Genomic DNA, 24901 nt, shown 5'->3' on the forward strand with positions numbered 1-24901 from the left:
ACAGATCACAACGGCAAACACTTCCTCTCCAGAAAGGTGGTTCTGCTATGTGGGACTCTAACCTGAGTGCAAGGTAGGAAAGGGAGCTGATTCAGCATCCAGCCTGAAAAAGAAGAGGGTTGTCGGGGGCACCTGGGTGGCTCAGCGGTTGAGCGTCTGCCTTCGGCTCAGGGTGTGATCCCGGGGTCCTGGGATCGAGTCTTGCATTGGGCTCCCTGTGTGGAGCCTACTTCTCCCTCTGCCTGTGTCTCTGCATCTCTCTGTGTGTCTCTCATGAATAAATAAATAAAATCTTAAGAAGGAGAAGGAGAAGGATGTTACAATTAGCCTCCGGGATGAAGTTCCAGTTGGTGTTTAAGGCTGTCCATGAGCTGAACTTGACCCACGTGTCCAGGGGCAGCCCCACCGTTAAATTACTCTCCACTCCCAGATGTGCTCTGTGCCCTCTTGCCTGGGGATGCTCCTCTGCTTCCCTCCTCCACCCAGTCACCTTTGTTTGTTTTTTTGTTTTGTTTTAAGATTTTATCCATTTATTCATGAGAGACACAGGCAGAGGGAGAAGCAGACTCCTCGCAGGAGCCTGATGTGGGACTTGATCCTGGAACTCCAGGATCATGCCTGGAGCCAAAGGCAGATGCTCAACCACTGAGCCACCCAGGTGGCCCCACCCAGTCACCTTTGGTTTACCCAAGAACCCAGGTTAAATATCGTCTCCTACTTGAGTCTCTCCCCACTTCTCAGGACACTTCCTCACATCTCTGTGTTTCCCCTTGTATTTGGTCAAACCACAAATGTAGCGTGTACACATTCTCTCAGGGGTCTTGACAGTAACCCCCACCGCTGGAAGCTGGATGCCATGGGCCCCATTTTACAGATTAAGATACTGGGGTTCAGAGTGGCTAAGTTCCTTGCCAAAGTCTTTCAAAGCAGAGAAGTCTGTGGAAGATCTTCCCCAGGCCTTCCTGCTCTGGAGAACAGGAGACTCGGTGGGGTGGGACAGGATGGGGCCAGGTGGAGGGGAGGTGGGGTGCAGAGTCACGGCCAAGACCTCAGCTCCTGCAGATTGCCTGGCGCCAAGGCCTAGTGGGGCCCAAGAACCAGGAGACTCCCTGCTTTCACAGCAAGTCAGAGCCGACAGGGTCTCAGAGATGGTGCCTTGGTCTCCTCTGTCGCAGCATGCAGGGAGGTGGGGACAATGCCCGGGAGCCGAAGGCAGCTTCACAGGGACACTGAGCTGCGAGGGCAGCCTCAGCCCGTTCCCCACTAAGCACCTGCCTTCCCATCTCTCCCTCAGCCTGAGACCCTGTTTCAGGCTCAAAGTGCTCATTGCGGATTCTCCAGCTCTGACTCTCTGTCTTGGTCTCTCTCAGCTTCTGAATCTGTCCCAGGGTCTCTCTTTATCTCTCCCCATGCACTTTGACACTCTGAATCTTGGCTCCGGTCTTTGTCTCTCTTCCTCTTCACTCCTCTGTTGCTGTTTCTCTCTTTCCAAAAGTCTGTCTATTGTGGATGCATCTCTCTCTCTACCTCCCATCTTGTGTCTTTGTCTGTCCCTTTCTGTCTCTGTGTCCCCCTCTGTCTCTGTCTCCCAGGCTCTGTACTATCTCTCTGCCACTCTCCCTGTCTCCTTGCCTCTATCAGTATCTTTCTGAGTCTCTCACTCAGCATGTGTCTCTCTGGGTCTCTGACTCTGGGGAAAGCAATGTTTCCTCCACAGCATCCCCATCCCTGGCCTGCAGCACTCCCGTGGAGGAGGCGGGGGACCCCTGGGCATCATTCCAGGGTCTGCTCCATCTGGGTGGCGGCACTGACAGACAAGATAGGGATCAGGCCTTGGCTCTGTCCGGGCCTGAGCAAGGGGGCACAGCCGGGGTATGCGGGGGTGTCTCGGTGCCGAAAATGTTTGTGCACCTCTGGGTTTGTGTGCGGGTCTGTCTGTGTGGGGTGGTCTAGGCATCTGTCTAGATGTATTTGTGAGTGTCTGGGCCTGTTTACGTCTGTCTGCAAGCACTGGTATACGTGTGTCTTTGTGTGGGGCTGTCTGGGTGTAAGCATCCTAGCCTGTGGATCTATCCATGAGCGTCTTGCAGGTGTACATGTGTGCGTGTCTGGAGGCACGTATGTAAGTTCCCGGGAATACCTGGAGTTGTATCTGTGTGCTTCTCCATAGGCCAGATCCTCTGCTTGCATCCTCTCACGCAGCCATGGGTGAGGTACAGATTCTCTTGCCCTATTTGACAGAACTTGGGGTCTGGAGTCAGACCTGATTCAAATCCTAGCTTCTTCACCACTAAGCTGCCTGACCTCAGGCAAGTTGGCTCATCTTGAGCAATCCTGAATTCATTCAGCAAATATGTATTGATCAAAAACAGATAAAACTAATCCATGGTGCTAGAAGTTAGGACAGGAGCCACCTTGGGAGGGGCTGACAGGGAGGAGGCCCAAGGGACATTTTGGGTGCTGTAAATGTCCTATATCTTGATTTGGGTGGTGTCAACATGGTTGTTCTTCATTTGGAAAACATTAATCAAGCTGTTCCTATCAGATGTGTGCACTTTACACACGTTATAGATCAATATAAGAGTTTACAAACACTCTATTGAGCTCCTACCATTTTCCAGGCATCAAATAACAGTAACAACAGTAGTGTTTGTGAGGGTGTGTTTTTAACACTTCAGAAAGTGAGTCAATCCAGGCTTTAAGCACTCCCAGCGCATTCTTCCCAAACCCTGTCCCAACCACGATGGCAAAGGGAGGACAGGAAAGAGACCCCGGTCCTAGGCCAGATTGTTCCCCTGCCCAAACTCTCCTGGCTGTTTTCTCCTCAAAGCAGCTATGATTTTCCCTCTGGATTTTCAGATTGGCAGGCCACTGAGGGACATTTTTCTAGGTAACTGCTGGCATTCAATGAAGCTGGTAACATAGTGCTCTGCAGCAGGGCTCAGAGCAAGAAATCAGGGGTATAAGATGGCCAGTGGACAGACACCACACTGGCCTGATGCATTCAGCAATGATGGGTGATGCCTGGATACACATATTCCTGCTCTCCACCTGCAACATCCATATGAATCACCTGTGACTCAGTAAGACATAGTGAGCCTCCACTATATGCCAGGCCCTCCGCTGGGCCCTCAACACACCTTGCCTTGTCCTCGCTAGAACTGTATGTAAAAGCCATTACCTTCATCTTCCAGCTGAGGATACAGAGGCTCACAGAAATGAAATGACTTCTCTCAGCTCACACCAACCTCATTCTGCCTGCCTCTGATCCTCTGTCCTCCCTGGATGTGTCCTTTCTGTGGATTTCTGAGGTTGCCTGAAGCCTTAGTAAAGAAGCCAAATTCATTTGCTTTTTTGCCCTCTTAGGAGATCGAAATTTTGTGTCTAGTCATTAGGAAATCTGGAGTTTATGCTGCCCTGTAGTGACTGCATTCACTCCTTGTATGGGTAGACCATCCTCATTGCCTGACACACCCTTGCAGCCCAGAGAAAGAGCAAGAAAGGCAGGTGTGGGGCACACCGGGTGGCTCAGCGGTTTAGCACCACCTTCAGCCCAGGGCCTGATCCTGGAGGCGGGGGGTCAAGTCCCACACCAGGCTTCCTGCATGGAGCCTGCTTCTCCCTCTGCCTGTGTCTCTGCCTCTCTCTCTCTCTCTGTGTCTCTCATGAATAAATTAATAAAATCTTTAAAAAAAAATAGGCAGGTGTGATAACCTTTTACCTCTATATCACAAGTGTTCAGCAGGGCATACTTTCTTTTTTTAAGATTTTATTTATTCATTCATGAGAGACACAGAGAGAGAGACAGAGACATATGCAGAGGAAGAAGAGGCTCCATGTGGGAAGCCTGATGTGGGACTCGATCCCAGAACCCTGGGATCACAACCTGAGCCAAAGGCAGATGTTCAACTACTGAGCCACTCAGGTGCCCGAGGGTGTACTTAATTTAATATTCGAAAAAAAAATTAATGGTACTTTGTCGAATACTCTCCACTTGGCACAGATCACACCATGTTAAGATTATCTCTTCTGCCCCTGCCTCCATTCTAAATTCCTTGACTGCAGGGAATCTCTGGATTTCGACCAGTAGTCCAAAGCGTGGAACAGACAATGGAGCCTCATACATATTATAAATAAATATTATAAATAAGGGAAGACCCTGGAATTTATGGCTGGGCTTCAGTAAAACCTTAGAGTCCTGTGAACTTCACACCCAACTAAACAGCAGCAGCACCAATAGTTTCAATAAGTGGTTTTATTACTGGTTAGATTTTACAAATTCTGATATTCGAACAGACTTCCACCTTAAAATTCTAAAACAACAAAGCGACCGTTGGAGGGGGTTTGACTTTTCGTTTTTTTTTTTTTTTTAGGACTATTCAAAGTAACAAACTTTTTTTTTTTTTTTTTTTTTTTTTTTTTTTACATTTTTGCTCTGGTCATAAATATACAGAGAGAAAAAGAGGGAGAGAAAAATGAACAAGTCATCCAAAGTATGGAGATAAAACAGTATTCCTAAGGCACGTGGCAGTCTTTGAAAATACAGAAGCTCTAGCCAACTTAAATTATTTGTTGTTTTTTTCCTCGCTCAGTCCACAAAACTGTACAGTGACACAAATGTTGTGTTGCAGATAGATTTTCCAAGTAATTCCTCGGTCCACACCGCTGCATTAGCCGGACGCACAATTATTTTCTTCTTCTGTTCCCAGGCGAGATCCTAAAATGTGGTTAGTTAGTTGCTCAAAGCCTCTATTTTAAAATACACTTGGAATTCAACTAAAGATAATTTCTTTTTTAAAGAAATTGTGGGGGGGGGGGCGTGAGTCACTAGAAAAGATTGGTGAGAGTCGTTTGTGAGGGGCTGTGAGGCTCGTGGCCCTCCAGGTTGCCAGGCACAGAAGTTAAGACGGACGTCACAGTTGGCAGGGCGGGACTAGTCAAGTCTGTGAGGGTGGTGGGCGTGCTGGAGGGGCTGAGCGACGCGTTGGACAGCTCGGAGGCTGGCCCTGACGGCGTCCCCGTCTGCAGCGCGGCCTCAGGTGGACTTGTCCACACCCGTGTTTTCCTGCCGTAAGAGGTTGCGCCTGAACTTCGCCCTGGCGTTCTGAAACCAGACCTGCGTGGGGGGAGGGAGGGAGAGGGACAGAGAGAGAGAGAGAGAGAGAGAGAGAGAGAGAGAGAAGGGCTGGTTAGAAGGGAGGCAGGATCTGGAGGGTAGCAAAGCATTTCCCAGAGATGCGAAATGTGGGTTTGGGAGGGATTAAAAAGTTGGGCAATTATTGCTCTTTATTTTTTAAAGATTCATTCATTCATTCATTCATTCATGAGAGACAGAGAGAGAGGCAGAGGGAGAAGTAGGAGCCATGCAGAGCGCCCAACTGCGGACTTGATCCCGGGTCTCCAGGATCACACCCTGTGCTAAAGGTGGCGCTAAACCGCTGAGCCACCCAGGCTGCCCTAAAGATTTGTTTATTTATTCATTCATTCATTCATAACAGACACAGAGAGGCAGAGACACAGGCAGAGAGAGAAGCAGGCTCCTTGCAGAGAGTCTGATGCAGGACTCAATCCCAGAACCCCGGGATCACACCCTGAGCCAAAGGCAGACATTCAACCACTGAGCTACCCAGGTGTCCCAATTTTTGCTCTTAATAAAATAAAAAGTTCGGGATCCCTGGGTGGCGCAGCGGTTTGGCGCCTGCCTTTGGCCCAGGGCGCGATCCTGGAGACCCAGGATCGAATCCCACATCGGGCTCCCGGTGCATGGAGCCTGCTTCTCCCTCTGCCTATGTCTCTGCCTCTCTCTCTCTCTCTGTGTGACTATCATAAATAAAAAAAAATTAAAAATAAATAAATAAATAAATAAAATAAAAAGTTCCTTTTCTCTAACAGCTAGCACTGGGTTTCCCTTTCTATTAGAAGGTTCCAGAGCTAAGCAACACTCTCCTAGCCACTAGTCCCAGATGGCTATTGAGCACTTGAAATGTCACTAGCCAAAAAGTGGCTCCTTTGTAAGTGAAAACACAGAAATAGATCTGAAGACTTGGTATGAAAAAAAAAGAATTTAGGATGTCTCAGTATTAATGTTTATACCGGTTACCTGTTGAAATGATAATATTTTGGATATTTAGGCTAAATAAAATATACCCTTAAAATTAATATTAATGGTTTCTTTTTGTGTTTTAAATGTGGCTGCCAAAAAAATATTTTATTTTATGTTTTAAAAGATTTTATTTATTCATGAGAGACAGACATTTATTCTCAGAGAGAGGCAGAGACATAGACAGAGGGAGAAGCAGGCTCCCTGAGGGGAGTCTGATGTAGGACTCGATCCCAGACCCTGGGATTATGACCTGAGCTTAAGGCACATGCTCAACCACTGAGCCATCCAGGCGTCCCTGCTAAAAATATTTAAGTGGAAAATCACACATGTGGCTCACATTTCATTTCTACTGGACAGCGCTATTCTGGAAGATGTGCACAAACCAAATCTTGATCATTTTTCACAATGGTCGAGAGATTCTTTTTTCCCCCCCTTGGCAGTTGCCTTGAAGCAGGCAATAGATCCCATGGGTTCTCGTTGGTACAATTTTTAAAGTGATTCGTGGTAAGTCTGGGAAATACTAGAATGTTGTAAAGAACACATAGGAATCAATCAATAAAGAGTTACTTTAAGGAAGAAAAAGACAGCTGTCCTACTCCCCACTGCCATAAGGTGGAGAAGCCACTGGTTATCCTGGACTCCGGGGGGCTTTAGGTTTCGGGGTGAGGTAGGCAGAGCTGCTGGATTAAAGCCAGTCCAGGGAGGTGGTGATCTGTAGATTTCCTTCTCCAAACAGGCCACATCCCAGTATCATTTATGAGGGACGTGGGGTGCATTGTGCAGTTAGAACTGAGCTTGGTATGAAAAGAATACCAAAGAGGGAGAATAAGTATCTTCTTTCATTTTTCCTTGGGTGCAGACACATACACTCATCCACACCCATACTGTTTGCACACAAGCCTGTACACACTCAGGAAAACATGCACCAAAACTCATCTTCACAGCACCCCCCCACACACAACTATTGACCACCAGTCTAGCTGCACAGAGAGATCTAGCTGTATACCCAGAGGTCCTCAAAGTACTTTGAGCAGGGCCTAGGAAATCCAGTGGGAGGGTGTGTGTGTGGGTGTGTCTCCCAAAGAAAAAAAAAAAAAGCCCGAAAGCAGGGCCCCTTCACTTCCCCTTGCATGAGAAAAACACCCGCCAGAAGCCTCCCTATAAAACAAAAGGCCTTAGGGAATTCTACAGATTCTGGGGTGTCCAGTTGCATATTTCCAGATGTGCCTGCATCTGCCTGTCTTCCCAGTGTCTCAGGCATGGGTGGAAGGGCTAACTCCAGGCCCCACCCTCCCTCGGGGACCACCTCGCAGCAGGGGCCCGAGCGGGGCATCAAAGAAGACTTTCTGGTGGCTGATAAGACTTGGGCTCAATTAAAAAGCACTATCCATGAGAATCCTGAGGTAAGGAGAGATGGGAACCCTGTGAAGCCAGGAAACAAAGCCCTCTCCCCAGCATGCCTGGGTCTTCCAGGAATAAAGCACATTTTCCCTGGCCTTTTGCCCAAAGCAAGCCTATCACCTCTTCTGGACGCTTGCAGATAAGTACAGTGCTTTTAAGACCACCATCAACGTGCTCTTCTTAAGGTAGGGAGCCCTTCCCTGCCTGGCCTGCAGAAATCTGCAGGGGTGAGACTCTGTCCTTCTGGCCCAGGGAATGGCTGATGGCAAAAATCGATAGGGAAAGTCCCTATAGGCCCTCGGAGAGGAAACTGACTTCCCCAAAGTCTCACGTCAGGTCTGACATGGAAGGCTGGCATCTTGGTGCCACCCTATGCTGGTGTCCTGTGTGTCTCTCCAAGCAGTAGCTGGAGCAGGGAGCCCCGGGGGCAGTACAAGGCTCATAGGTCCAGGGCTCCAAGCCCTTGGGAAGGGCTGGAACCAGTTAGCTGCCAGCTGTTTGCTATTTCTCCTGCTGTTGCCCCTAACAGTGGTTTGTAAACAATGACGCCATCTTCCACAACTACATGCTCTGCTTTGCCGAATCCGAGGCACTGGGAATCTGGTGGATGAAAATCAACAACTCAACCAAAACCCTGGCTGCTGTGGGGTTTTGTGTTGGGCTTGTTTTTCACCTTCAGCAGGGCTTCACCAGAATTCTCTCCCCAGGGTCCTCTCCAGAGTGGTTGTTGGGGCAGGGCCCCGGTCGAAGTCATCTTCATGTCCCTGGGACACAGTACAGGGACTAGCAAAAAGGAAGAATTAGTAACAAGTGTTGAATTAATAGTGATAATGATAGATACCATTTACAGACCTCTGTGCCAAGCACCATGCCACCCTGCGGCATGCGGAGTCATGGCATAGCTCCGTGAGGAGCCAACTAGGGGCTTCTATCATTCTCCACACTTTATAGATCTAAAACCAGAGAGGCTCAGAGAGGTGAAATCACTTGCCGAAGGTTACCAGAGGCCAAGCTGAGACTAGAATCCAGGAATATCTGCCATTAAAAAGCCCATGCGCTCCCCACCACATGATCCTGAATGAGTCAGGCAAATAAATGAATGAATGAGTGAATAAATACAAAAGCAACTATGGTGCAGTGGAAAGAGCACCAGATGCAGCTTCCAGTTCTAGTTCTGCTACTGACCAGCCCAGTGACCTTGTGCTAGTCCCTTACCTCTGGGCCTGCCTCAGTTTCCCTACCGGCACAATAAGAGGGTTGGAGGACGGCACACCATCTCTATGGACTCTTGGGGTTCTGAAAGGCTGAGATTCTAGGGCAGATGCAGGAAGATGATCTGCTTTGCCCACCCATCTTCTTAAACTGACAGCCCCCCTTTCTTCATCCACCGGGAGTGCCTCAGCCTGGCACCCAGGGGATCCCCACTAGTCCTAAGTGGATGAAGAAGCCCACACTACCACATGCCCCTCCTCAGGCACTACTAGGCCCTGCAGGTTGTGTTTTGCTTCACAAATCCCTTCCTAGGTCACTAAGGAAACCAACCCAAAGATAAAAGCTTCATGCCCAAAGATGTCCCATCTGGCATTTTTTTAAAAAGATTTTATTTTGGGGGCCTCTGTCAGTGAGTGTCTGACTCTTGGTTTCAGCTCAGGTCATGATTACAGGGTCTTGGGATTGAGCCTCTGCTCAGGAGGAGAGCCTCCTGGAGATTCTCTTCCTCTCCGTCTCCCTCATTGTCCCCAAATGTGCATGTGCATGTGCTTTAAAATATACAGGGATCCGTGAGTGGCTCAGCATTTTAGTGCCTGCCTTCGGCCCAGGGCATGATCCTGGAGTCCAGGGATGGAGTCCCGCATCAGGCTCCCGGAATGGAGCCTGCTTCTCCCTCTGCCTGTGTCTCTGCCTCTCTCTCTGTGTGTCTCTCATAAATAAATAAATAAATAAATAAATAAATAAATAAATAGTCTTAAAAATAGATAGATAGATATATAAATCTTTTTTAAAAAATAAAAATAAAAAGATTTTATTTTTAAGTAATCTCTACACCCAATATGAGGCTCAAACCCACAACCCTGAGATCAAGTCACATGCTCTAGCACCTCCCTCCTTTTTTTTTTTTTTTTAAGATTTCATTTTTACATTGTGGCATTTTTAATAACATCAAACTAACATGCAAAGTGTCCAACCAGATGAAGCAAGTGGAAGTCATGACACAGATACTCCATGCAGTTGCGGGGGTAGTGTCTTATGATAAATGTCATGTGAGGAAAAAAGAGTAAAAAGAATATGTCCTGCGGTGCCTGGCTAGCTCAGTTGGTGGAGCATGTGGCTCTTGATCTTGGGGTTGTGGGTTCGAACCTCATGTTGGGTATAGACATTACTTAAAAATAAAATCTTGGGCAGCCCAGGTTGCTCAGCGGTTTAGCGCTGCCTTCAGCCCAGGGCGTGATCCTGGAGACCCGGGATTGAGTCCCATGTGGGGCTCCCTGCATGGAGCCTGCTTCTCCCTCTGCCTGTGTCTCTGCCTCTCTCTCTCTCTCTCTCTTCTCTCAGTGTGTCTCTCATGAATAAATAAATAAAATTAAAAAATAAAATAAAATCTTAAAAAAAAGAATATCTCCTCCAGTATAGCAACTTCATAAAGAAAGTTGTAACAACAAATATTATTCACTCACTAAGTATCAGGCATTGTCTAAAGAAGGTTCTAAGCATTTTGCACATAGTAACTCATTAGTGCCTTACAAGGTAAGCACTAACATTATTTCCATTTGTAATTATTTGTTTCACATCTGTCTCCCTTCTGGATTGTAGTTCTAGCTCCAGCGGGTCCCATTCACTTGTCTGGGTCACGCCCCACCCAGAACAAGGCAGAAGATCAGTGTATTTGTTCAATAAATGAGTGAACAGAGGCAAACTAGCATTCTCAGTTTCTGTGAGCCCACACCAGTTAGTGACAACTAACCAGTCATCTGCAGAATGTTTTTTAAACTGTTGGTGGTTAAAATGTATTTTCTTTCAAAGTCACCCCAGGTGGGAAGCCTGGGTGGCTCAGCAGTTGAGCGGCTGCCTTCGGCTCAGGGTGTGATCCCAGGATCCAGGATAGAGTCCCACATCGGGCTCCTTGCACGGAGCCTGCTTCTCCCTCTGCCTGTGTCTCTGCCTCTCTCTCTCTCTCTCTCTCATGAATAAATAAAATCTTTTTTAAAAAAATCAAAGTCACACCAGGAAATGCTAAGGAGACTTTCACTCATCCAAATCCGTCAGCTTACCACCTCTGGTCCCCAAGCCCAGGGCCTATTCTGCCTTCCTGACCCTTCCCCAGAAAGAAAGAGAGGCAACTTGGAGGGGCATCTGTATGCTGAGGAATGGCCTCCAAGCATTTGTAAAGCTTAATACCTCCATGGACCTCTGTCCAAGAGACTGTTCCCTAGCCCAGGCACCTTGCCCACGGGCAGAAAGTGAGAATTGTGATGGCCATGCTATTGTCAATGATAATTCTGAGCACTTTTTATGCATTTTACACCTTTACAGCAGGATTCCTGCTTTGCTCCCAAGATACGGCATCTAGGACCCACTCCTTCTTCTCTCTCTAGCTCTATAGCTGCTTTCTACAGCTAGATCCAAGGCAGGAGGGTCCCCTCCCTACACTGTGCTATATTCCAAAGACTGTAGAATCAGACCTGGGCTTGACTCCTGGCTTCATCACTTACTAGCTGTGGGACTGAGGGCAAAGGTCCTAATCTTTCTGAACCTCAGTTTCTTCATCTGCAAAATAAAGATAATTAAATTTTTTAATGACTGCAGGAGAGGTTGGTTGACTGAAGCCTACTGTGTAAATGTGTGTGAAATTCATGTGCGTTGAGTCTCTAATCTATACTTTAGAAATTACATTTGAAGTCATCTCATTTACTCCTTGCAAACACCTAATGAATATTATTATCATCCCCATTTTGGAGCTGAGGCCACTGGAGCTCAGAGAGGTTAAGTCACTTGCTTAAGTGGGAGAGTAAGTGAGAGAGCTGAGTGAGTATGGACCTCACATCAGCTGACTCCAAATTCCAGAAGGGATACTGCATCCCAGGCCCCCCCATATTGGTGGTTATTAATGCATTACAGATTCAGGAACACACACACACACACACACACACACACACACACACATCCTGTGTCATTCACCTCTGGGGAACACAGCCCCAACTTCAACCTGCCCCTACCACACAGATTCTCTCTGAAGGGTTGAAGCGGAGGACAACCTACAGGGGGCACCCAAGGCCTAGTGCCATTAAACTGGGGTAGACCAGTGATGAGGAACCATTTCCTGGGCACCTACTTTGTACCAGGCAGCACTGTGCTAGAGGCTTCTCACTCATTGCTTCAATGCTCAGGAATTCTCAAGGTACAGACTATTACCTTTGTCCCACAGATAAGGAATCAGGCTCAGAGAGATGTTAAGTGCCCAAATCGTACTGCTGGTAAGTCCAAAAAGACCTGAACCAGTCTGTTAACCTTCCAAACCAACTGCCAGGCCTCAAACTGCTTCCATCCCACCTCCCCCAGCTGGCCCATCAGTGGGCAGAACCCCTGAGAGAGAGACCCACCCTGCCAGTGCCTGGCTCCTGTAACCTCCAGCAAATCACTTCATCTCACTAGTTCTTAAGTGGCTTGTCTGTAAATGGGCAGGAAAATATTAGAGTAAGGCAGATGTGTAGCTGGAAAAATAATACTTTGCAAACTGCTGCATAATCATGAGCAGTTGTTAGGGAATAAGGATCATGCATGAGATTTGGAGGTCTGAGAAGAGGGAAAACTAGCAAAGTGTGACTTAGGGCAACTGGAGATCATTTGGGCCTCGATGTTCTCATCTGTACAGTGGGAAGGAGGTCATCACGATGCCTGACCGGGAGAACTTAATGAGCAAGTGTATTTCACGGGCCTTTCAAAGTGCCTGACGCACAGTAGTGTACTCAAACATTCGCTGAGTAGTAAACAGACCATAACTGTCAGTGCTTTTCTCCCTCAACTATTTCCATGCCTCTGGCTTTTCTGAGTCCGCATGGTGGAGGGGGCATACAGGTGTGAGCAGGCCTGGCTCAGGATTCTAGGGGAGGAAGGCACAGGGCAAGTATTCACGCAGGTCCCTCAGGGGAACTCTTTCCACACAAAGAACAATTAATTCTTCCTCTGGTCTCCCACAGAACTCCCCTCCCAACTGATCACACAACACGGAAACTGAATGTGGGTCTGTTTCTACAGCTAATAGGGTGAATTACTTCGGGGCCAGGACTATGGTTCATTCATCTCTCTGTCCCCAAGGCCTGGTGCCAATAGATATTTGGTCAGATGAAAGAATGAGAGACAACTATATTGGAAACCTGTTTTGTTCCTAAATCAGGCAGCCAAGCCTCTTGCCTCAAAGGCCCACAGAGTGTGTGGCTCCTCATCCAGATTCAGACTCCACTATGAGCACTTACTCTGTATCATTTAATCAGGATAACCGGGAGAGATATATGCCCCAGTGGTGCCCATTTTACAGGTGAGAATGCTGTGGCTCAGAGAGGTAACTAATTTGTTCAAGATGCACAGCCAGGGAGTAGAGGGACAGAACTGAACCCAGGTCCTCCTGAACCGAGCTCCCCTTCACTCCAAGTCCTTGCTCCTGCACTGCTCCCCAGGGTTGATTCACTGAGTGGCCCCCAACAACCTGCAGTAAGGGGCTCTAGATGGGGGAAGGGACAAAGTGTCCTACTAACCAGAGAAGAGGGGGATGACCAAATTTGCTCAGGTCTGAGGAATGGCAGAGGTGCCCAAGGAGGGTGCCTATACCTAACCCAAGAAGATGAAGTCCGGGGGAACCGGACTAGGGAGATCCGAGACCTCGTTGGGCGCAGCAACGTCCTCGCCCTCCCCTTCTCCAGCCCAGGACAAAGGGATCCAAACCCGAGGGGCGGGGCCCACGCGGAGCAGGGGGCGGGCCCCGAGCGGCGCATCAGCGTCCCATTGGTCAGCCCTCGCTTCCCTCGGCTGTGTCACTTGAGCCCGCGGGACACCAAGCTGCCCCAGAACCCCTCACATAGCGTAGGGGTGCAGGCACTGCCGGCTCCCCGGGCATCTGTCGACCAGGACCAGCGCTGGAGTCACAGTCCCATCCCGCCACCGCCGTCACATCACCAATGCTTTGTCCCTGCCCCGCCCCCATACTCGCAGCAGTGCAGACCCTTGATGTCCATCATCGTCCCCCTCGCCCCCTCAGTGTCCAGTCCCCGAGCCCTCCATCCCCAGCGGCCTGGGGTTGGAAGGTCAATCAGACTTGTCTGGACTCCAATCTCAGCACCTCCCCTCCTGTTGTGAGACCTGCTCAGATCATCACCTCCTGATTGTCTTACCCCCAAATGTGCTTTGCTATCTCTACCATCACACGGTCTAAGGAATAAATTGGTTAAAACGTGCTGGAAAGGGCAGCCCCGGTGGCGCAGCGGTTTAGCGCCGCCTGCAGCTCAGGGCGTGATCCTGGAGACCCGGGATCGAGTCCCACACGTCGGGCTCTCTGTATGATGCCTGCTTCTCCCTCTGCCTGTGTCTCTGCCTCTCTCTCTGTCTATAAATAAATAAATAGATAGATAGATAGATAGATAGATAGATAGATAAATAAATAAATAAATAAATAAATAAAGTGCTGTAAAGAAAGATTCTCGGGGGCCTGGGTGGCTCAGTTGGCGAAGCATCTGCCTTTGGCTCAGGTCATGATCCCAGGGTCCTGCGATAGTCAGGCATTGGGCTCCCTCCTCAGTGGGGAGTCTGCTTCTCCCTCTCCTGCCCGGCACCCCTGCCACTGGCTCTCTTTCTTTAATAAATAAATAAAATCTTGGGCAGCCCCGGTGGCACAGCGGTTTAGCACCGCCAGCAGCACGGAGTGTGATCCTGGAGACCCGGGATCGAGTCCCACGTCAGGCTCCCTGCATGGAGTCTGCTTCTCCCTCTGCCTCTCTCTCTCTCTCTTTTCGAATAAATAAATAAATAAATCTTTTTTAAAAAAAAAAAGCTTTAAAAAAGAAATATTGGGGTATTCTCCCCAACCTATCATTATACAGATAGGAAAACTGAAGTCCCGTGATCAGAATAATCATTCATACGAGTTAATACCAGTTAGTTTATTAATCTAGTTAATGTTATTCTTAGTTACCATCCACTGAGCCGTTAAGTGTCAGCTACTGTGGTGGATACTTACATTATTTCACTGGCTCCTCCAATAAGCCTGCAGTGGTGATAATTTCTTGTGTCTGGTTTACATATGAGGAAATTGAGACTCAGAGGAGTTAAATAACTTGCCCAGGACAATGAAATGAGTAAGAGAAGAAGCTGAAGATCTGAGAAGTGGTGGCCCAAATCTCTGCCACAAATTTGGGTCATGCAGGAGCCTGGAACTCCCCAAACTGTGTTTCTTAACATTTTGAGGTATGTTAGACCCTTCAAAAATCTGTTGAAAGCTCTGTATTCTCTCTATCCAGAAAGCACCCTCACATACAAGTGTAATTCTGCTCAGTTTCAGAGGTGCCCATCTGCTGCCAGAACCCGCAGGCAGATGAGCCTCCCTGGCCCACTCAGGGGATCAGCCCACATCCCCCCTCCCAAACCTTGCTTCTTGGAGAGTCTAAAAAATAACAAAGAGACGGAAGAAAAATCTAGAGAGAGATAGGAAGAGGATCGAGGAGAACAAGTGAGGAGCAAGAAGCAAAAGGATCAAACAGCTTACTCGGTTGTCTAGGACGGGCATCCTGGGATGCTCTGGATTTATCTGAAATGCTTGAACCTTTTACTACATGAACACTGAGTGCCACTTAAGTAATAAAGAGCAACCAAGAATTGTTTCTAAGAAAGAAAAGAGGCTAGGGGGTAGAGACAAAGAGGACAGAGGGACACACGCAAAATCGAAAAGCTGAGAGACAAAAATGGAAAGAGAAGAGGTAAAGTTGGGGTACCCACAATCCTGAAATACAGCGAGAGAACGAAGAGATGGAGAAAGAGCAGAGAATGACAAACAGCAGAGCAGACATGGGGTGGAAGGTCCTTCCAAGGCCCACAGGGCAGTTGTGGGGTTCCTCTCCAGGCTCTGGAGGCCCCGGGTGCCCCCACCCTCAGCCCTGCCCTGGCCCAGCTGACCTGGAGGACCCGCTTGGTGAGGCCCGTCTTTTGCGCAAGCTGCTTCAAGTCCTTGGCGTCGGGGTTGTGGTTAATGGCAAAGTAAGATTTCATGGTCCGAAGCTGGTGGTGCTTGAAGGAGGTGCGCATGCGCTTTGTCTTCTGGCTGCTCGGGTAGGGCTGGTCGCGGTCCAGGTGCTCCGCGTCGTTCTCATTGCAGCTCAGCGCTGGGAAGGGGACACACAGAGGCGGCAGGTAAATCTCCAGACCTGCCCCCCTACCCTGCCTATCCCACCCCCGCCCCACCTGCCACCAAAAGTTTCTAGCTTCAGGACCACACAGCGTGCACTGCACCACCCTGAGATTAAAATATTATGCCCATTTGATAGATTTATAGAATTTAAGGCTTGTAGAGAGCCACCTGCCCAGGGCCTCTCAGCTGGTAAATGCTCCATTCAAACCCAGCTCTAAGACAATCCGAAAACCATTCTGAGCCATTCTTTTAGAAGTAACAACAGCAGCTACAACTTGTTGAGGGCTATTAGACTCCAGGTGATGTGCTTAGTGGTTTTACATATTTTTGAGTCCTTAAAACAACCTGATTAGCCTGGCCTTATTTTCTCCTTTTTACAGATGTTGAAACTGAGGCTCAGGAAGGGAAGTTACTTCACTGAGGACAGAGCAGTGTGCAGGGCTCCCGGGCCCACACCCTTCCTGTCTGCCCCTGTGCTCCCTAAGGAAGGAGGCTGTCTCCAGTCTCTCCCCACAGTGTCCGGGACAGGCAGCTGAAAGTCAATGACTGACATCTCTCCACTCACTCTGATTTCACCCTGATCATTGGTACCCCCACACGAGAAGTTCTGGCTGACTTGGGCCATGGGCACTGGGCCAAGGTTGGAAACTGTATTATGTAGTTCATCCCTCTCCCCCTGCCCTGGGAAGCACATGCTTCCCAGTTGTACAGATTGGCTGAACGAGGCAGGCAGGTGAAGCAATCTCTAGAAATCTCACAGAGTGGCAGATTTCTACCAGAAAGAAAAGGAAGTTGGAGGAAGAAATCAACATGTATCGGACACCTAGAGCATGCTTTTGGCTTTACATATATCATGGGGCCTTCACTACTGCAACAAGAGGTGGCTACTGCCATTCATCTCATTCTTGAGATGAAGAAAGGAATGCTAAGGTAAATGAAGCCATTTGTACACAGCCACACCACTGGTAAGGGCTGAGCTTAGATTCAGCATTGTAGGCCTTGCCTGGTTCCTTCCACTCAGCCACAAAGGCAGGCAAAGATGAAGCACGACTCTTTGGGGAGCCAGTCCCCATCCAGAAGGGGCCCAGCTGGGACCTGTCTGCCAATGCCCGGAAGGCAATGGGGATGCGGGATGGAGTGGAAACCTAAGGCCTCAGAAAGTTGCTTGGCAACCTGGAGCCTGATGGGGACATGAAGGACTCCTCTCCAAGATTCCTTCATCACATCCTGAGCCATCCTACATGTAAAGTCTTACTTTGGGGAAAACCTCATAGGAGGTTAATTCAGTCCCCCTTCAGAGGACAACCGGGAATGTGTCTCATGCCCATCTTACGCCCATAACAGAGCTGCCCTGTTTAGCAAATAAAAATGCAGGTTGTCCAGTTAAATCTGAATCTCAGATAAACCACGAACAGTCTCCTAGTACAATTATGCCTCTAATTTTGCATGGGCCATACCTATACTGAAAATCGAGTTGTTGTTTACCTAAAATTCAAATATTGCATTGGATATGCTTACACTAAAAAATGATTTGTTATTTATTTAAAATTCAAATATTGCTTTGGATATACTTGCACTTAAAATTCATTTGTTGTGTCCTTGCAATTCAAATTTAACTGGGCGTCCTGCATTTTATCTGACAAAAACCACTTCAGAAGTACTCCTGATTTCCTGGTGACCTACTCCACCCACTGCTCAGGTTGGGAGCAGTCCCTTACAGAAAGAATTTGCAAGATGCTGGTCTCATCACTAACCCTGAAGCTGTCAGCAAGTGGCTATAGGGTCTCTTCCCACATGCACCCAGGCACCCAAGTCCCCCCACCAGGGCTATACTCCCATCGAGAGCACTCAGAGTGAAGAACGGGGTCCAGCAATTTAAAAGGGCTCAGAAAATGACTCCAAAAGGAATCCACGGAAACTGCCCTGCCCCCACTGCAGGGAGCGACCCTCTTTTTGCCCCCAGTCCCCAGATCCACAGGGGGCGGGGCAGGCCTCCCCACAGGGGATCTCTGGGCCCATCCCTCTGCCCAGTCCCCGCCTGGGCCTTGCTGCTGTTAATGAGCTCCATGGGGACCCTGGCGCCCCATGCACCCAAGGGACGTGCCCCAAGTGCAGCCTAGATGGGGGGGGGGGTTGGGGGAGGGAGACAGGAAGGGCACAGAAAGGAGAGAAAGAGAGGTAGAAAGAGAGAGAAAGGAGAGAGAGTATAGAAGAGGGGCTGGAGAGGAAAGATGGACAGAGCCAGGGAAAAAGAGAAGAGAGACAGAGGGAAAGGAAGCCATGGAGATGGGGAGAACCCAAGAGAGAAAGAGAGAGAACTACAAAGATGGAAAGAAATTAGGAGAGACACAGAGGGAGCCTGAGAAGACAGCGAGGCCAGGAAAAAGGGGATAGTGTGGTAGAGGGTCCAGGTTAAGGAACTGACTCCCTGGTCTCAAGGAAACCAGGACCCCAGCGGTCCTTACCGGCTGGGGAATGGTGAAAACGCAGAGAGGGGAAAGGAAGGGAGGGCAGAAAAGGAGCTGGCCCAAGACTGGGAGGCCGAGCAGGCCAGCGCCTGGGGCAGCGGCCGCTAGCGAAAGGGCGGCCTGGAAGCAGCTGTTGGGCCCAAATCTGCCCGCACCCCAGGCGCCTTCGCTCCCGCCCCTCACGCCCCGGCCGGGTGGAGATTCCCCAAGATCAGATCCGGAGAGGAGCGAGGGGCCGAAGGGAGGGGGAGGACCTCGGGCTTTCTCTCTCCCTTTTTTTTTTTTTTTTTTTTCCTCTCAATTAGGCCGATTCAATGGAGCTAAAGAGCTCGTAGAATCATGAATAATTTACTCGTGATCTGTTATTAACCCATCGGGTTTCGAGCTCTTGTCGCTGGGACTGAACCTGTAATCAAATCTGACTTCGCCTCATTTTACTAAAGACGAGATTGTAGGTTCAATTGTCTAAATAATGGATTGGAATCAAATCAGTAATTACGCCGCCAGGCACACACACAAAAAGCTGGGGTTGGGGGAGGCCCGGGCGTCCGGCCGGTCCGCGCGGGACTCCCCGGCCGTGGCGCACAAGCCCCTCGCGGGCTCCGAGCCCGGCGCGCGCCCCAGGCCGGCGGCAGCCCCACTCGCGGGCGGGGGAAGGTTCGGTTCTGCCGCTGGGCCGGGGGTTGAGCTCCCGCGCCGAGGGCTGCCCAGGGAAGGGCCGCTGCGGCCGCCGCCGGGAAGGGCTTGCCGACCCGCCCCGGCCGCCCTGCGCTGAGCGGCGGCCTGGGCGCGCCGACGGCCCCCACCCGGCCCTCCCGAGCCCCCGCCGCCCCGCTGGCCCCGCAGCCGAGGGCTGGGCCCCTGCGTGGGGGGCGCCCACGCCAGCGAGCTCTCGTCCCCCAACCAGACACGCACGCCCGCACGCAGACCCGTGCCCGTGCACACCCGCCGCGCTCGCACCCTCCGCGGGCCCACGCGGGGACCCCTTCTCGCTCGCCGGCGCCGGGAGCGCAGGCGGGAGAACGGGGAGCCAGACCCGGGGAGGCCAGGGCGGCCGTCCCTCTCCCCGGCCCGGTCCCGGGAGCCCCGAATAAGCGAGCGGCACAGCCAACCGCCCGCGCGCCGGTTCCACCGCCGGAGCCTAGGCCAGAGACGCGCGCGCCGGGGGAGAGAAAAAGACCCAACAGAGAAACCAACCGAGGCACAAACGCACACACACACACACACACAGAGAGAGAGAGAGAGAACGAAAAACACGGATCCAGAGAGTGGAAAGGAAAAAGAGAGGGGTCCAAGAACAAAAACAAAAAGCAAAAAACTGAGGAGATGGCAGGGATGGGGAATGCCTTAGAGAGGTGCCAGCTCCCTTGAAACTCAGCCTCCAGCCACATCCTCTTGCTGGGTGCCGCCGGACCCCGCCAGAGAAGGCGGCAGAGCAGCAAAAGGCACAAATAAATGTCTGTACCCTTCTACCTTTCTATTCCAAACGCACTTGCAAACCTCCCTCCTAGAAAAACACAATCCCACTCACCCCGCGCCCTGCGCCCTGTAGCCGAGTCTGCCTGCTGCTTCCTACTGGGGCCCGGCCCCATTTGATAAATAGAAACGGCTTTGTTTTAGGGGACCTGGCCTGGACTTGCTTTAGTCTATTTTCAGGATACTGAGAGGTGAGTGATGGAAGTTTTAGAGAGCTGGCATCTCTGGTCGAACCTCCAACAAATCTTTTATCTGCTCCCACAGACCTGCCTGCGGTCACTTCATTTACCAGACTGGGGGCTGCATTTTCGTCCCGGCTCCACACACAGAGACACACACACCCATCCATCTCCCAAAAAGCAACTTCATTGGAGTGAACAGGGGATCTCTTCCCCCTGCAGAATTTTCCAGCCAGCTCAGATTTTTAAAGATCTAAATAACCCTGACTTCTCCCCCGCTGCTGCCCTCTCCCCACAGGCCTGGGTTTTTGTTTTGTTTTGTTTCCACTTGTGCATCACACTAAGGGGAAAAGGAGGGAGAAAACAGAAATCCCCGAATCCAATACTGTCGCAAATGAAAGAAAGAAAATAATTGCAAATAAACTCTATCTAGTTCAGAAACCCGGGGAGTCATAAACCTTTCCTGGCCTTGCAGACGTCAGGCAGATGTTGATGGTTCAATTTGCCCGGCCCCAGAACCTCCCCAGCTGTCCTGAGCCAGGAGGGGGCAAAGGGGGGAGGATAGAGACTCCCCTGGAATGGCCCTGGGTTCAAAGACACCTCCGGAAGTGCAAAATGAGCCCTCCACCCTACTCTGAGAGCGAGGCCAGGCCTACTCCCGTCTCATCCCCGGGTGCAGGCTTTGGTTGCGGCTCTCATCCCAGTGCCCTGCTGGTGCCCAGAACTCAAAGGAAGGAGCCCAGGGGGGAAAACCAACACCTGGCGGAGCAAGAGGATGAGGGTCAGGCACAGCGACCCAGTCTTGTTCATAAGGGTCCTGGGCCCAAGTTTCGTGAGCCTGCTGCCCTCAGGACATTTCACATGACTGGGCCCAACGCCAGGCCAAGCTCGTGGCCCCGGCCACAGACAGTCATTTCTCACTGCCCTGCCTCCTTCATCCATCGCCAGACTCCCTGTCCTCAGCCACGCATACCCGCATACCCCGAGCCTGTTTGCTGCCGCTCCACCTTGCTTTCTCTATCCTTGCACTCTCCGACCAGTGAAGTGGGGGAGAGGCCCAAGCCAAAAGCTGCCTCTAAAAAATTTCTCAGTGACAGGGCTTTGCACCAAGGTCAGCAAGACTCTAACGCACCTTCTCCTCCCACTCCACCTGAGTGCACCAGGGCTGGAGCTCAGAAGCCTAAATGTCCTTCTGCCAGGTCATCCAGTGCTTAGGGACCAGAGAGTCTAAGGACTAGGGTATGCATATATATGCGTGTGCATGTATCTCTCTATATATATATCACACCGAGATTCACTCCAGCTCCAGGGAGTTGAGCCACGCATTTTCCCCCAACCCCACGGGGGCGCTCCGTGCGCCTTGCACTCACCAGCGTTGTAGGCCGCCAGGTCCGCTCCAGGCCCGGGGCTTTTGCGCTTCCTCGGCCGCCCCTTCTGCACCGTGCCCACGCCATTGTAGTACGGAAGACCCAGCGGGTTGGCCCCGGCCGCGCCCAGCCCGGCGCTCTTGGCCGCGGCTGCTGCAGCTGCCGCTGCAGCCACGTCGGCATGGTTGAAGTGCGCGGGGTACTCGCCCTGCAGCAGCGCCTCGAAGTGCAAGCGGCAGTAGACCAGGCTGTCCTTCATGCCAAAGTGGTCACCCGTGGTCAGCATCTTGTTACACGTGGTGCATGTGAAGCAGTTGAGGTGATAAACCAAGTCCCGAGCACGCATCACCATCTCCGAGGCTGAGATGCCCAGGTGGCATCGGGCGCAGCGCTGCACAGAGAACCGCCTGTAGGGACCATTGAGGGAGGGACTGTGGGGACATACGGTTGGGCTGGGTACCCCCCCTTATCCCTCCTCCAGGTTAAGATGGGAACCAGTCTTAAGTTGGAGACGGAAGAAAAGGGAACTAGATTTTGCCCCAGGTCTTGTCCTACCTTGAAATATAGTTTCCCTTAACCATATTCATATCCACAAGGCTTCTACTTTACCCAGAGCCTGGCCAAGTCCCAGGAAAGCCTTTGCTTGGGAACCAGGGAGGGGGCTGCCCACTTACCCTTTCTCATCCTTTACCCCTGCCCTCCACACCAGCGCCTGAGAATCCTACAGAGCTTTGTAATTTGGAAGAAACACAGAGACTGGGAAAGAGAGATGGAGGGAAGAAGAGAGAGGGGGAGAGGGGGAGAGAGGGGGAGAGAGAAAGAGAGAGGGAAGAAGGGAGAGAGAGAGATATATATAAACAGACCCCTAACCCTACACCGGAGAGGAGAAACCAGAAACTTGGAGCCTGTTAGTGACTCCGGCTCTTTAACCCTATAGGCAGCTTTCACTCCCATATCCACCGAAGACCCAGAAACACACCCAAACCCAATTGATCCTCCAGCTCTCCCTCCAACTTTGTCCTACGCTAGCCCAGGCTGCCTGGGCTTGGGATGGGGGTGGGGGTAGGGTGGGTGCCTGTTTCTGTTCCAGCTGCTTGACCCAAGAAAACTTCAAAGGGAGAGGGGTGCAAGGACCCCCCACCCAAGCTTATTTATGTGTCTAAGCTCTGATGAGGGCCATTTTCTTGGGGTCCCTATACTTCTCAGACCTTTCCAGGACTTCCCTCAAATTGCTGTTCAGATAGGTTGTCACCCAATTTGTACTGGCTGGGAGAAGGGGGACCCTAGGTAGGGAACTGTCCCTTGGGACTGGATCGAAAGGAGCCTGCCTGGACCAGACTGTGTCTGAGGTTCCTGAGGGGCAGGGGGTCCCAAGGTAGGGGGGGCTACCTGTAGTAGTCTTCCTTGCAGTAGATGCTCCCATCCTTGCTGAAACAGGTGAGCTCCGACTCCAGGTTGAGCTTACACTCGCAACACTTGAGGCAGCGCATGTGCCACTGCTTGTCTACCGCCAGCAGGTAGTAGCGGTCTGAGATCTTGCCCCCGCAGCCAGCGCACAGCGCAGCGCGGTCACTGCTGATGGACGGCATGGTCTGCGGAGGGAGGGAGGCGGGAGACCGCGGCGCCTGCGTCAGCCTGCTACTTTGCCGCTGCTGCCGCGGAGCACGGAGCCCCGGAAGCTCTCTCCGCCACTCCCGCTAGCCTTAAACGCGGAGAGGCCCGCCAGGGTGCGCGGGGCGCCTCCTCCACCCCAAAAGGCCGATATATTCAGGAGGTTCAGAACCCAGGCTCGCCCCACACAGCCCAGTCCGGCCACAGGCCCAGGTCTGGCTGCTGGCCTGAATGGATCTCCCTACTCCGTGCTCCCCTTTCCTGCCCCCTCTGCCCTTTTCCCAGAAAGTCTTGGGCTGTGTTTGAGGGATGGGGCAGCAGTGGCTACTCCAGTCAAGCTCTCCAGAAGCTCCCTCAAAACGGCTTCTTAAAAAAGCCACTCTGCTGGGCCCCAGGAAAAGGAGTAAGATGACCACTAAAAGTCACCCTCTACACAGACTCCTCTGGGAGACGCACAGAGTTCCTGGTGCTGAGCCCCAGTGATCTCTGGATCCCTATGCCAAAGGTCTAAGTCAGGACAGGTCGCAGCCACCCCTACCCCTCCACCGCCTTGGCCACATTGGCTGGGGCCCTCTTGTGTCCTGGGAGATGGCGAGTGGAGTGCAAAGGCACCCTCAAAGTCTCTGAGTGCAGGACAGGCTGAGAGTTTAATTCGGGGAGAAGAGCTCAAAAGCCGGAGGCAGTGGGGCTGCTGCTCTGCTTTCCAAGTGGAGAAGCTTCACCCGTGCTCCCTACCTCCTCAGCCTCTAAAGGTCACTTCTGGGCCCAGCTTGGAAGGCGCTGCTGGCCTGGCCCCCTGGGAGGTCTGAGGTGAGGAAGTGGCTATTTGGGGCTGGGCTGGCAAAGCCAGGTGTGGAGATCCAAATGGACTCTACTTCCACAAGAGCCAGGCCAGAGCCTGAACTGCCAGCCCTGGCCTGGCCAGGGCTGCCAGCCGGGAGGCCAGGGAGGTGATAACGAAAAGCACCGGCCCAGAAGACTTGGACCCCTGAAATCGGGCTGGAGAGGGAACTCCGATCGCCAGGAGGCGGGTTGGGAACGGCCCACACCGCTGAAGCCCGAAAGCTCCCGTTTGGTTCGTCTTTCCCGGCGCCGCAGGCGGGCCGCCAGCAGCTGCAGCCGAGCGGTCGAGGGCAACGCGGAGCTGGCGACCAGAGGGCCCGGGGGAGTGAGAGGGGAGCCATCCCGGGCCGCGGGTAGGACTTCGCTCCCACTTGGGGAGAAATGCTCTTTCGCACCCTTGGGGTCTGGAATTCCGGCTTAAACCTTGCTTCCCTCCTCTGCCCTAGCAGCCGGGTTTCCCCCGAGCCGGGAGCTACGGGCCTTGCATCCTGTCCGCGGATCCCCGGCTCCCGGTCCCGTGCGGCACGAAGGACACTCCCCAAAGTGCCCCCAAACTTCGGGGAGCAGAAGCGCAGACCGACCCGGCCCCGGCACGGCTTCCAGCCCCGATCCCGCAGCCGTGCGCCTACCGTCTCCGTGTCACCGCGGTCGATGGCGGAGCTGATGGCGGGAGCCTCGCTCTTGGCCCTGCGGTCCATCTCGTCGATGACCCCGTGCACCTCGGGGCCCGACAGACTGTGGAACAGCATCGCGGCGGGACGGCGGGGCCGGGGGCGCGGCTCCTCCGCGGGAGGGTCTGCCCCCCGCCTCAGCTGCCTGGCGCTCCCGGGGCTAACGGGCCCGGTGCATCGCCGCCGCGGCCCCGGCCCCGGCCCCGCCCGAGCTCGGCTGCGCCCCCAGGCCGGGCTCCGGGCCCCGGGCGCCCGCGGGCCAGGACGCCTCCCGCCGAGGCGCAGGGGGAGCTACATCGCGGGGCGCCTGGGCGGCGGCGCCAAAACCAGGGTCACAAGGGCACGGGGCGGGGGTGGGGAGCGGGAAGGGGGAAGACGAGGGCAGAGGTCGGC

The 24901-nt window shown here is 52.0% G+C and overlaps 1 protein-coding gene across 1 annotated transcript; it reads right to left on the reverse strand.

Moving 5' to 3' along the window:
• Positions 1 to 4237: 4237 nt before the first annotated feature.
• LHX2 (LIM homeobox 2) lies at positions 4238 to 24701 on the reverse strand. The gene is given in 6 exon segments (XM_025475095.3): positions 4238 to 5037; positions 5039 to 5116; positions 15662 to 15867; positions 21387 to 21790; positions 22773 to 22975; positions 24467 to 24701. Coding segments are annotated over 6 exon segments (1221 nt in total). The 5' UTR covers positions 24587 to 24701; the 3' UTR covers positions 4238 to 4827.
• Between the last annotated feature and the right edge of the window lie 200 nt (positions 24702 to 24901).

This window comes from Canis lupus, chromosome 9 (assembly GCF_003254725.2).
Source record: "Canis lupus dingo isolate Sandy chromosome 9, ASM325472v2, whole genome shotgun sequence".
In the NCBI taxonomy this organism is placed as follows: domain Eukaryota; kingdom Metazoa; phylum Chordata; class Mammalia; order Carnivora; family Canidae; genus Canis; species Canis lupus.